This window comes from Etheostoma spectabile, chromosome 2 (genome assembly GCF_008692095.1).
Source record: "Etheostoma spectabile isolate EspeVRDwgs_2016 chromosome 2, UIUC_Espe_1.0, whole genome shotgun sequence".
NCBI classification, from domain to species: Eukaryota; Metazoa; Chordata; class Actinopteri; order Perciformes; family Percidae; genus Etheostoma; species Etheostoma spectabile.
The window spans coordinates 26,082,730-26,095,983 of NC_045734.1; the positions used below are offsets into that span (position 1 = coordinate 26,082,730).

General features: G+C 38.9%; 1 protein-coding gene across 5 annotated transcripts in view; it reads left to right on the plus strand.

Moving 5' to 3' along the window:
• The first annotated feature begins 568 nt into the window (after positions 1 to 568).
• The window catches only part of LOC116697520 (beta-1,3-galactosyltransferase 2), a 14,436-nt gene continuing 1,750 nt past the window's right edge, over positions 569 to 13,254 (plus strand). Inside the window, exons 1-2 of one of the 5 annotated variants that reach the window (XM_032528830.1) lie at positions 569 to 855; positions 4,551 to 8,382. In XM_032528830.1, the coding sequence (XP_032384721.1) occupies positions 812 to 855; positions 4,551 to 5,646 (1,140 nt within the window). In that variant the 5' untranslated portion in view covers positions 569 to 811 and the 3' untranslated portion in view covers positions 5,647 to 8,382. Of the gene's footprint in view, positions 856 to 3,401; positions 3,654 to 4,550; positions 8,383 to 9,898; positions 10,105 to 11,784; positions 11,992 to 13,254 lie in introns of those variants that run through there. The other 4 variants (XM_032528829.1, XM_032528831.1, XM_032528835.1 and 1 more) reach the window with 4 other exon arrangements.

Genomic DNA, 13,254 nt, shown 5'->3' on the forward strand with positions numbered 1-13,254 from the left:
TTATTAAAGAGACTGATGATTTGACTTGGTAAACCCTTTTCATTAAATATGTGCCCCCTAACCTTAAAAGAGTGGCACATGGGGCGCCCAGACAGCTCAGGTGGTAAAGCGGGCACCCACATATAGAGGTTTATTCCTCAACGCAGTGGGCCCGGGTTTGCCTTTTGCTGCATGTCATTCCCCCCTCTCTTTCCCCTTTCATTTCTTTAGCTGTCTTGTCAATTAAAGGCTTAAAATGCCCCAAAAATAATCTGTGTGTCACATGGATCTGTAAGAGTTTTGCACAATCTTCCTTACTAGAGGATGTACATTAGTGTGGTGTTTAAAGAGGAATGTGCCGCCTCCCTTTTGCTTAATGACTGTGGTAAAGTCCCATGGGCGCTTGCTTATACACACACACACACACACACACACACACACACACACACACACACACACACACACACACACACACACACACACACACACACACACACACACACACACACACACACACACACACACACACACAGTTCTGAGCCTTTGTCACAGTCAGTGTCAGTGTGTGTCTGTGTGTGTCTGTGTGTGTGTGTGTGTAAATGGTGGCGCTCCCTACACAGAACAAAGTAGAAAGTCCCTCTCTCTCTCTCTCTCTCTCTCTCTCTCTCTCTCTCTCTCTCACACTCAATAAGTCACTCACTCAATATTAAAAAAAACACCGCTGTAGACTTCTTTATGCGTGGAAGTTATGCTTGGTAATAATTCATGGCTAAAGGGAAGTAAAACAATAGGGAAGGATTAAGGAAATACGGAATACAGGGTTGCGGCAGTCATGGAGGATCATGGGTCTGGCGCAAGTGGGAATTGCCTTAAAAGGTAAGGACTTCAAATTATTTAACTCCATTCAAATGAAAAGACACCTTTATTCTGAAAGTGACGCACAGATTACTCGCTAAATCGTTTTTAACTATTTGATCATCAATTTATCAGAATCCCACACTTATGTTTACCACTAATATAAGACCAAAACACTTTACCGTTAGTAATGGACCAATTTTGCGACTGTTCACTGACTAAAAGCAACAGGTAGCCCGATTTAATTCCCGGGTAATATTTAAAAGACAGGAGACTCTATTGTTCAGCACTGAAAAACTATTTGGTCCACTTATAACTATGGGCGTTATTTTTTTTAACAACACGTTTCGGTGCGGAGGTCAGGAAGGACAGAATCACCTATTGTCCACATCCAGCCACATATAAATTCATATTTCTTTCCCCGTGCTTGTGTTATTCTGTCAACTTCCGCCTTACCTCCGATGTTGGCACCATAGACCGTTTATTATGGTTCGCACCCTGAACACGGCACAGACCTTTGTTTGACATAATGTCTAGTCGTTTTATTTTCCTGCATCCCTGAGAGCACCCCAGGAGGTTCCTACTTTTCCAATTTCCTTCAGTTTGAATGTGTAACATTACCGTGTCACACGGTATACAAAAATAATCAGAGGGAACTGTATTATTTATGTTCATTGGCGTTGTTAAATTGTATTAAAATACTCAGTATAGGCTACTGCTTATAAATGTTAGCCTAATGATAATTTCAGGTGCTTAATATGATGACCAATGCTGGATTACTATGCGCCAAGTGGCGGTTTGGGGTCCCGGACCCTGAGCGGCTCCAAAAGCCATAGGATCTTCATTCTCCTGCATTATTAGTATAATAAGAAATATAAAGTATTGTTTCAGCACAGGATCTCTGGTTGCACAAATGGGAACTTGGATGTGGCGGGGTACAGACTGAGTGCTAGTTTGGGAGTCAGTGGGGGGACAACAGCAAATCTTTGCTCAGGGGCCCCCAGGTAATCCTGCCATGATAACGACAAAAGAATAAATGAATTTGTACGGCCATATTAAACAATTATTGGGCAAAAGAAATTGCTGTTTGGACCCTAATTCCCCCTTTCAATGGCAGCTTCATTATATTTTGCCAGGAAATAAACCTTGCTAGAATAACTGGACCCAGGTTTTCTGGATGTCAACATAGGGTTGGGGTAATTTAATAAAGCACATCTTTATTTAGAAATATGAGCACAACATAAACCAAGATTAAAACAAGATTTGGTGTGGGCCTCTTCAAAACACAGCCACAAGATTAAATAATACAGGGTCTCCTTGTTAAATATGGGACATGAGTGATGCAAAATCCTGTACTAATATGCAATTACTTAAATTACCAAACACAAAATTATGTCCAATGAACTTAGAAATTCTATTATATTCCAATATCTGTGGAACAGTGGCTGTCTTGCTTGTTAGCAACACAGTGTTGGTATTTGTCAGTTTATATTATTATTAGGTTGTTTTGATGATTGGCCAGCCAAATATTATATATACTCAGGTATACTGAGCTTGCACCCTACTTAATGACTGTCTGGGGCCCAAAAATAACACAGAAATGTATAGCCTAAATGAGCAGTCACTTAAAATAGGCTCAATAACTAATCAAATTGTAATTAATTAAATAATATAATCGAATTATAATTAATATTTCCTGCATTCATTTCTACATACATTTCCCTAATGATTTATTTCTGCATTTTATTCAACTTTATAATGAGAGAGGCATCCCCCCCCCTCCTCTCCCCGTTTAGGGAACGTTATAACCTGGAGGGAACGTTCCCTAAACGCTAGTTTTTGGTTTGGTTTGAACCATCAATAATATACGGTCTATGGTTTGAACTAACCTTTAGGGAACCATAAACTAACGTTCCCTGAACGTTCTGTGTTAGTGGGGTCTGACCTAACTGTCATTTGCTGATTAATATCAGAGTTAGAAGATCAAAGTGAACCAAATTAATAATTCCGCTGTGCAAGACTACATGAACAGAGAGAAGAGCCTGGTTCCTGTCGATTATGGGAATTTAGTTTTTGACTAAAGTGCCTATTATAGGCCTAGCTGAAGGTTGGTAGGCTATATATTAGGCCTACATACCTTATTATATTATTGTCATATTTCTACTGTGTCAATAGCTCACTCCTGTTCTTAATGATGTCGCCAGTGTTTAAGCTAACACTTAAAACACAGTAGCGCTACTAGGCGCCTAGCCTAGGCCTATGGCTTGTTGTTGTTGTTGTTTTTTGCAGTAGGTTAGACTACTTGCACCCAAGCACTTAGGTAGGCCGATGTTGATTCATAGAACTGAATTAAATTGAATTTAGCAAACTATGGGGGCTTTAAATAATATAATTTACAGAGTAATGAAATGGTCCATTCATGTATTTTTTTTCTCAACCGGCCGCCGCCCACACGCTCCACTCGTTGTAACATATCCAACGCACCCGTTCTCATGTGGCGGTCTATTTAAATAACAAGTAGCTAGCCTACTTTCCCCTTGGTAATATCACTGCTCTGAACTCCTAACGTCACTTTAGCATTCTGTCATGGTGCTCCAGAAAGGCTCCGCGGACGGTGCTGTCCGCCCAGCGGGCCCTGCTGCTGCCCCCACCCCCGTTATCACACTCACCCTCCGGGTCTTCCTCGTGTCAGCTCTCCGTCTCCGAAGAACACTCAAGTCCCGCGTCCTTTTGTCCATGCTGCCCCCCTATCCGCTAAGACCATGGCGACTCTTCGGGTTATTCTCCGCCGAGGTTCATGGTGTCACTGCTTCACATCAGTAAGCATTAAGCCGCTAGCTGTTTCCTCAGTTTAAAGTTAGCTGCAGGTGTCTGTTTTTTTTTAACAGGTGCCGTCTACAGGTAGCAATAGGCTACAAAGTGTTGTGTGTGTGGGCTGACCTGCTACTGGCTGCCGTAATCCTCATCCGGTTTTATCATGCTGCGGCCTTTTTCTCTGTTAGTGTAGTGGTTTGTGTATTTTTGTGATCCTCTCCACAACCAAATACTACTGCTCTGTAAATTAGGCCATCACAGGAGACAGCATCACGATAAACCTAGCTGTGATGCAGGTTTTATTCTTAGGCCTACTTTATAGGCTTACCTAATTATTTTGTTGTTTGGTTTCCAGAGTTCAGGGTGACATCCTCACGTGTCTTGTTTAATCTAATTTAACAAAATGTCCCAAAGCCCAAATATTCAATTTAATATAATGTTGAGACCAGAAGTAGCCCCTTCCTGCACTTTAGAACATGTAACCATAAGGTTTTTGTCGGCCTTGCTTGTAAAACAAATGATTATCAAAATAGTTGCTGATTAAATATCTCTGGTTCAATTAATTGGTTAATCAATTCTGAGCAGCTGAAACACAGTGATGCTGGCATTGGTCATTAGTGTTATTGTCCACTCGTTAGTTGTGATCAAAATCAAGGCCGAGTTTGAAGATGGGTGTGTTTCGAGCAAGTGCGCTGTAAATACATTACACTGCAAACAAAAACTACAAATTCTAATGCTAATTTGGCATAGTTTTAATGGTGCCAATTTACTAAAAATGTAAACAAAAAAAGGTTGTAGCTTACAGCGAAGTCATTCACTCTACTGCTATATTATACTTCCTGTTCCCCTAACACATTCCTACCAGTTTGAACTTCACGTTTTTTGTTGTTGTTTTTTTATAGACAACTTGCTGTAAACCTGTGTCATCCGAAGAAGCTTTTCCTTCACTTCTGGTTCAAGTTCCTACTCCTGCTTTGTGTGGGGCTCATCGGCTGGTTTTCCATTCAGTCAAGCAGCTCTCTGCCATGGTTGGATGGGTTTTTCAATCAGACCAATCAGGTTAATCTAGCTCCTCCTTACCGTGTCCATCCAAAACACAGATCCAAACCAAATGAGATCAATGAAACCACAGAGTCCCCTACTGTGCCTCCTACAGGTACGCAGTTCCATCAAGCCCACCCCTACAACTACCACTTCATCATGGATAACAAAGAGGTGTGCAAGACCAAGACTCCTTTCTTGGTCCTGATGGTTCCAGTGGCACCAACAAACGTGGCAGATCGGGAAGCCATTCGGCAGACATGGGGCAATGAAAGCCTGGTTCAGGGCGAGGTGGTGCTTACTCTGTTCATGCTGGGCCTCTCTGGAGGAGCTGCTGCCGAGCAGTTGCAGGAGGAGCTCAAACAGGAGAATCTACTGCACCATGACTTGATCCAGAGTGACTTTATGGACAGTTACCTCAATCTGACCATCAAAACCATGGTGATCATGCACTGGCTGGCCACACGCTGCCAGACAGCCCCATACGCCATGAAGATTGATTCGGACATGTTTCTGAACATTGACAATCTGGTGTTGATGCTACAGAAGCCAGGCATCCCCAAGCTGAACTATCTGACAGGGATGCTCATGTGGAACAGGCCGGTTGTCCGTTCAAAGGACTCTAAGTGGTATGTCTCTGAGGAGATGTACCCAGATCCCCAATACCCAACCTACGTTCTGGGCATGGGATATGTCTTCTCCAATGATCTTCCGGAGAAATTTGTAGAGGTCTCAAAATCAATCAAACCCTTCAACATAGAGGACGCTTATATTGGAATGTGCATGAAGAAGCTAGGACTCGCTCCAATATCACCACCAGATTCCTCCCAGTTCAAGGCCTATAACACAAGATATGATCGGTGTGAATACTCCAAGATCATCACCTACATTCTTGGCTCTTCACAAGAGTTGGTGAAATACTGGACAGACTTGAAGAAGCCTGAGCCACCTTGTTAAGACAATGACTACTACAGATGCAATGAGACAGCCCTTGGGTGAAAGGGATTTGGTGGCAGGAAATGGATGTTTATGGATTTCTGTACTCATATAGGATTCACATGCCATCTCATTTTGAGAAAGAAGCATTGGGATCACCCATGTGGAAAAGTGACAGGGGTTTCCTGAAAAATGGCATGACAGTAATAAAGAGAAGAGAAGTCCTTTTTTTGTACCTGTGTGTATTTAAAATGAATTAATCAATTTTTCTGTCATTCTGAGAGTGGAAATGTGAATGAGTTAAATTAAAACTGAGCTGAGGAGCTTTTTACCACTAATGGCGTTGTCGAAGGATGTATTGTTTTATTGGTTGTACCTGTAGGTTGACAAAGCCAAACTATTCAACACACCTCGGAAACTAATTTACAAGTGTCACAAAACCTTTCATAAATATTGCACTTTTTTTAGCATGTTGTCTGAATGTAAATCGAATGTAATTGTAATGTATTTGCTACAAGGGGTTGTGATAGGTATCATGAACTTGAATAGTAATATTATTATGCAGCAAAGTGTGGTTCTGAACAGCCTAGTTTTCTATCTCTGAGGATCCCCAAAGTTTGTTTGGTTACTTTTTTGAGATGTTTTTTTTTTCCTGCGCTTTATTTGATGTTTTCTTAGTTTTTGGTTTTCCAGTGCTTATGAAGCTTTTTCCAACATTTTTGTCAAATTTTTCCATGTTCTTTTATCTAGTTTTATTTTTTATTTTTTTTATTCAAATGCTTTAAAATTGAGACAAACAACACCCAAACTCATTGAACGTAGGTAATTGATCCTTTATTGTATTTGTGAATAGCGTTTCATGTAAACATTTGATTTATTGTGGAAAAAAAAAAAAGAAACCCATTTCTGGTATAGAAACTCGGGTCAAATTTCAACCGAGTACAACCGGAAGGTTAAGGAGCTGTTCTCGACGTTCAAGACATTAAAATGGCTGTAAACAACTACAGTGGAGAGAATGAGCAGCGAATGAAGTCACACTGTGTGTGCCGTAATCTGATCTTCTCTGGTTTTTTTGAAAGGTGTCAAATTGCTGGAACTGTATGACCTTTATCCTTATAGCCTGCACTTTTTGTACAAAATTATTGTTATGCTGCTGTACATGTCTATCCTGCTGCTTAAGGGAGGAGGGTGCAAACACGAAAGCAGTCAGATCAGTGTTGAACAAGATGCCAAATGCGTTGAAGGGAGACGTTTACTATCTTAATAGATATATATTTATTGTATGTAGGGCAACAACTCTCAGCTCTTGTTTTTCTGTTGTCCTGAAATGGACTGGGAAGTTGAGGATGTTTAATTAAAAGCAACAGGAAATTCCTAAAACAAGCTGTGACTTGTGATGAGCCATTCACGGCACAGAGCACGCAGGGAGGTAATGCTAACACTGGATTTGCAGAACAGAAGTCTATAACAGAATTCGGTCCCCTTTAAAGACAATTCCAAGCTTTGCGATGACGTAAGTGAGTTTATAAAGTAAGTTTGATAAAGTGAGTTTATTTACTGTATGCCATTGGGCGAGCAATGATTACTTGTCTGACTGGTTAAGATGTGCGGTTACAGCCATTCCCTCTAAACAAACTTTAAAAGATATCCTGTGTTGCAACACTTGATCTAAGGAAACATGATATGCAGAGCATTGTGCCAGGAACAAGTGAGTGCACATTCTCAGGAAAAACTTAAACAACAAAACACCTGAGGAATAAACTTAGACTATGAGAATGGATTGATATTTCTCTCAAATGTAGAGATGTAGGCTACACCTATTCCCTCTGATACCAACAAAGCACACATTTAAGTGAATCCAATATCTGTTGTCATTAAGCTCATTATACTATATATGACATTTGTACTTCTTAAAAACTGCATTTTTTGATGATGACATTATTTGGACAACTGTTTATTCCAGCATAACAATACATGCAAAATTGCACTCAGGATATAGTTCACATAGTTTCCTTTTCAGTAAAGAAGATCTACATTGTTAGCCATCTGTAGGTTATAGAGAGGGGCAAGTCCCAACTTTTTAATACAACAGCACTATTAGTATACTCTGAAAACTGTCTGAATCAACCCTTAAAGGGATGTTTTTGTACTTTATTAAGTGAATTAGCAACAGGTGGATGCATAGACGTGTGTTATGTTATATTGATGCAACATAGTATGTTTATATACTACGTGTATATTGGCATTGAAATAGAATATATTTGAAAAAAATGAAAAACATTTTGAAAATCTTGATTTATCACAGCTAACACATTTCACCATTACTCTTTAATCAGGTAGACTCTATTTATATTCACCAGGGTGTGCTTTTTCAGTGTTTGGTGTCGCTCAACAGGACACCTTCTCAAGGAGAAGTTATATAACAAGAGACCATATAAGAGACCATGCGGAGACCCCAATAAGTTAGTTTGAAATCTGTTTTAGTTGATTCATTGTTTATGTCCTTTGAGTTGTATCTACATGCTATGCATCCTAATTTATTGTGTGGATCTGACGTCATGAATTGTATATTTTGGAGCTGGGTGATTGGCCCTATACTTACCTGTGTGGTACATTGTAAACCAGTAAGTAAGATAAACAGTTAGTATTTAGCGAAAGGGGTTTTATACTCTGTTATCTTGTACTTACTGATCCTGATGAAGGTTAAAAGGGTTTGTTCGTTAGAAAATGGATGCATTAAAAATGTATGCTAAATCATGGAGGTTCCTTTTTGTTTATTTTTTTAGCAATGTTATGACAGTAATATATTGATTTGTTTGTTAATTGGACAAAAAAATCATCCACACATACAGTACATCATCCATTCATCTATTCCCCTCGCTCAATAAATGGTTAAATGGTGGTAATGTGAACGCCAGCTCGAAGCTATGGTCCAGTCCACCTTATTCTCCCTGATTAGGCAATAATAATCTCATTTAAATCCCATTACGTCAAATCCAGATTATATATTTGTTTCATTACATTTAACAATTATTCGTATTTTTCATTTTGCACTTTATGCAAAAGTTAAAGAAGAGGGAAAGAAACACAAAACAATTACACAAAATGTCTTGACTTGTATGAGCTGTACAATATCTATAACATCTTGTGAAAGGGATTTGAAGTTGGTTAATATTGAAGTCAGAATGCCATCTCATTAAAGTTAGTGTACTATCTGGTGGTGCATAACACCCATCACAGTTAAAGTATGAATTTAATCTGTTAGGGATCATTTGATAGGCTTGGGGTGAAATAATAGGGGTAATAGGCAATTATTCATCAGGTAAATCATTACTAAAAGGCAGACAAATCCCTTAATTGCAGCACCTCTTATGTTGATAAATTAAATATAACCCTTCAAAACCTGCATGCCTTTAACGATGCCATCTGGTAACAAGAACTGTCAGCACAAGTGATGTGCTTAATGACATTAGTATGTTCAAATGTGGTCAGTTAATGAACTAGTTCTATTTCAAAATAGGCTTCATTTCCAGTGTTATCATACAGATAGTTTGGTCAGAGCAGTGAACAGTGAGCCGAGAATATTACGGAATAGGCCTACAATTAATTATATAGTAAAGGTTATGAGTCATACATCAGAAGAGAACCTATTTTTTTCATTTCTCCGTGTATATCTACACTGTGGTTATTGATACTTTCACTTAGGTAAAATATCTGAGTGGGCCTATATAATTTCCAATTTCCACCAGTAATGATTCCTACATATATACATATACAGTATATATATATATATATATATATATATATATATATATATATTTCTTTTTACAATTGTAACAGTTTTATTATGAAAGCAGAGATGTATACAATGTACATTCCAGATAAGTGACCTGCCATTGTACATGAACTCAACTTTAACCAATATGGCTCTAATAATGATTATCATGAAAAGAAAAAAAATGAAACATGACCAACTGCACGTGGCACACAGACAAAAAGAGTATCCCTCAACAAAGACGAAAGACACAATACCTCGTTATTAAGGAAATGCTAAAGTACAGGATGAAATGTTCCAAATTAAACAACCTGCACCACTTTTAGATGTCCATGTGCCCATAAATCAACAACAAGTTACAGCCCATGAAAAAAAAAGATACTCTTTTGTTTTACACTTTTCTATCCATGCTTCAAAGATAATAATCCCAATTTGTTAGACTCTAAAAAAAGAGGAAGTTATGTTAAAGTTGATTAATTGTGACGCCCACAGGAAGTTGGCCACGGCAGGTAGGGGAACACGGAAGTGAGGGGTAGGCGATTAATGCGGGGGGGGGGTGGTGTTCAGTCTCAGGTGACTATGAGCTGGATCGCTGGATTCTTCCAGGATCATACCAGCGTTAACATGACCGCGGGTCTCCCTCGACTTTTAGTCTACTATATAAGAGAAAAGACAACAGAAACCGGGACGCGATAAAGTAAATGGTAAGTTACGGTAACCGGAACACAAACATCCATGACTTGAGCACGTTACCCCCCGCCCCGGTCTGTGATTTGGTCCGACAGCGCAAATCTTAACTTTATCTAATCAAGCGGGTGGTGAACGTTCCCAGCTGTCCCTCAGACTCCGCTCTGCTCCACGTGGGTCTTGCGCAGGAAAAATTCAACTTCCCATAGTCAATTTTTAGGCACTTATGTGGACTTTTTTGGCACAATTTACGGGAAAAAATGTAGGCCTATTCTTTTATGTTTAAAAAAAAAAAAAAGCGCTTGGGGACAAAAATATAAAAATAACCAATGTTGCATTTAACACAAGTCATTATGCATTGCTTTATTCTCCAGTAGATCCCCTTTTCTCATTTAATGTTACCTCTGCTGAGTCAACACGCATGTAGGCATCACCACTCTTCCATCTCTTTTGTGTGTTGTTTTAGGAATCGATACAGCATAGTATCGTGATATTTTTTTCTGCGGCGCTAATGTATCGATCTATTGTATGCGTGTTAGTTAGTCTGTCTGTTCGACAATCCCATTTTGCAGCAATAAAATTAAAGTGAGATGAACAAAGAAATGTATATTTTTAGGTAAAACAGATGTTGACAAAGTTTCCTTGTTGGGACATCATTTGAAATGGGGAAACATTTGAATTTGGGAAAAAGGTAATACATTGAAATATGTTTAAAATCCCAATAGTATTGCAGCATAAATATTGTGGTGATCTGGTATTGTGAGGCCTCTAGTCATTCACACCCCTATCTTGTTTTGGAAGTTACCTCCAACTATGCATGTTCATGATGCATTCATTCATTTTGATTCATTTATAAACCGCTGAACCTTATTGGTCATGTGTTTCTACAAGATATCTGCTAATGTTTAAAACAATCTGCACATTTAAAAGTATAACATTTTTCCATCATTGTTCTCTTCCATTTGGAGAAAAAAACTAGTCGTAATATTTTGAGCCAAAAAGTCATCATTTAATGACAATAAATAAAATATATTTCAAGAAGAAACCCCACTAGCCCTGTAGTCTGCTGTGCTTTATGTTATTGCGATGCTGATATGGATTATCACCTTCAGACCATCTGGAAAAACTAAAAAGCTCAGGCATAAATCTCACCATTGTGTGGCTTGTTGTCTACGCAAATGTTTATTCAATCCTTCATTCAACCATTATTTACACTGGAGGGTTCATTGAGGGGCGGCCCTCATTTATAATGAAATAGAGTCAAGAACAAAACAACAGAAAAGAAGCACCATCATAAAAAAAAAACTAGAAATACACTAAAACTTTCTGAATTGAAAAATAAGTTTGGTGAATAAATTATGATATCCAGGATGCAAAAGAACTACAATTTTATGTTAAGCAATTACAAGCAATTGTAAAATGTCCAATATGCAAAAGTGAGTTGATTTAAACGAAGTGCTAAGATTTGTACCGGAGTCAGGTGCACTAAAGTTACGTTTTTCAAGTTCAGACCCAGCCTGTGGAACATGTTAACCTCCTTTTGATAAAGCGCAGCACAGAGCCACTTTCCCAAGCATCAAAGCTGGGGGGGGGGGGACGGGACGCATAGCTACCAGTCAGAGAAAAGAAGCCACATGCTGTCATCATTCTGTAGAGTAGAGTAGGAGGGCTGAGGCGGAACTAACTGTGACTTTATGACAAAAAACAGGATGTAGTATCCAAGTTCCGTGTTCACTGCTGGTGACCCTTAAGTTTGTGTTACTGTCACATTCAGCGCAGGTTGTTTTTATTGCTGTCATTGGTCGAACGTGTGTTACATGGAGAAGTGCAGTGAGTATGAAAAGTGAAAGTAAAAAAAGTGAAAAGGAAAGCCAGTTACAGGACAGAGCTAATACTTCCTTAAAGTAAGCGATATGTCAACTCATATCTCATATCTTTGCTTCCAACTAAAGAAATGTGCATATTGTCGACATTGGTGTGTGATTCACCAAGCACTTGAAGTATAAAATAAAATTAAAATGTATTAAGAATGGGTTGATATAATGTTGTGCATCTGTGCCAGGAGTAATATGCACATGGGGGCAGACCCATACACACAGAACCTGTAGATTTCATGAAAAATGTTAGTCATATCTGTTGTTGTGTATGGATAAGTTTCAAAAGGTAAGTAAAGTTTATAGTAAGTTTAAATAAGTAAGTTTTATAGTCTATATGAAATATATAGTCTACAGTTTTGATTGCCATGAAACCCTGTTAAATCATCAGTACCAGCATTGCGTTAGAAAACATCTGGAGCCAAATGCATAAACAGTGTGTATACTTACAAAAATCTGATAGGGAGATTGAATATTAGAGACGGGTGACACTGTTTGTAGGATGTCTGTAAATGTCACTGATTGTGTTTATTATTGTTTCAAGCTAAACAGCAATCTGTAAAATGTCAATCAAAGGTGCATTTTTTTAAATTAACTGAATGATGAATTTCATTTTGGCTTATGTACGGTTGAGTTTTCATTTCACTGATAATAATCCTTTAATTTGATCCTTCATTGTGAAGCGCTTTGGAAACCGTTTCAACGCGAGCGCTATATGATGAGTCATTGATCATCATTCTGAGGCGGCAAACTACTTTTTCTGGGGGAATTGCAAAATGTACCCATCTTTTATTCTCAGGCTAGTACAGCCCGGGAAAAATATCAAACCAATTGGTAAAAGGCACCAGAATATAGGAAATGCCAGCCAAATTTAGCCCCGCCCACAAGATTTGAGGTTGGAAAGTTCGGTCTGGACTCGATTCGTTGTGGAGCAACTATGTCCGAACCAGAGCTGTTTGGATCAATCAAATTCTCAGGGCGTGCTTTATACGATGGACAGATGATCAACAGTGACGTAATCAACCACGTCACCAAAGAGCACTTGCGTTGAATTTATTTACAACAAAGATGGCTGCCGCTAGAGAATTGAGTTGTGAGGATTCCACCATCGCGTCTGTTACAGAAGACATCGACAGTGCTTTAATTTTAAAAGAGAAACAAAGAACCGCGATTTAGGCATTTGTCGATCGGAAAGGTGTTTTTGCCGTCCTTCCTACAGGATTCGGTAAAAGTTCAACATACGTCACTCGGTTGCTCTAATTGGTTGTAGGTCTATCCAATTGAGTGCAGAGG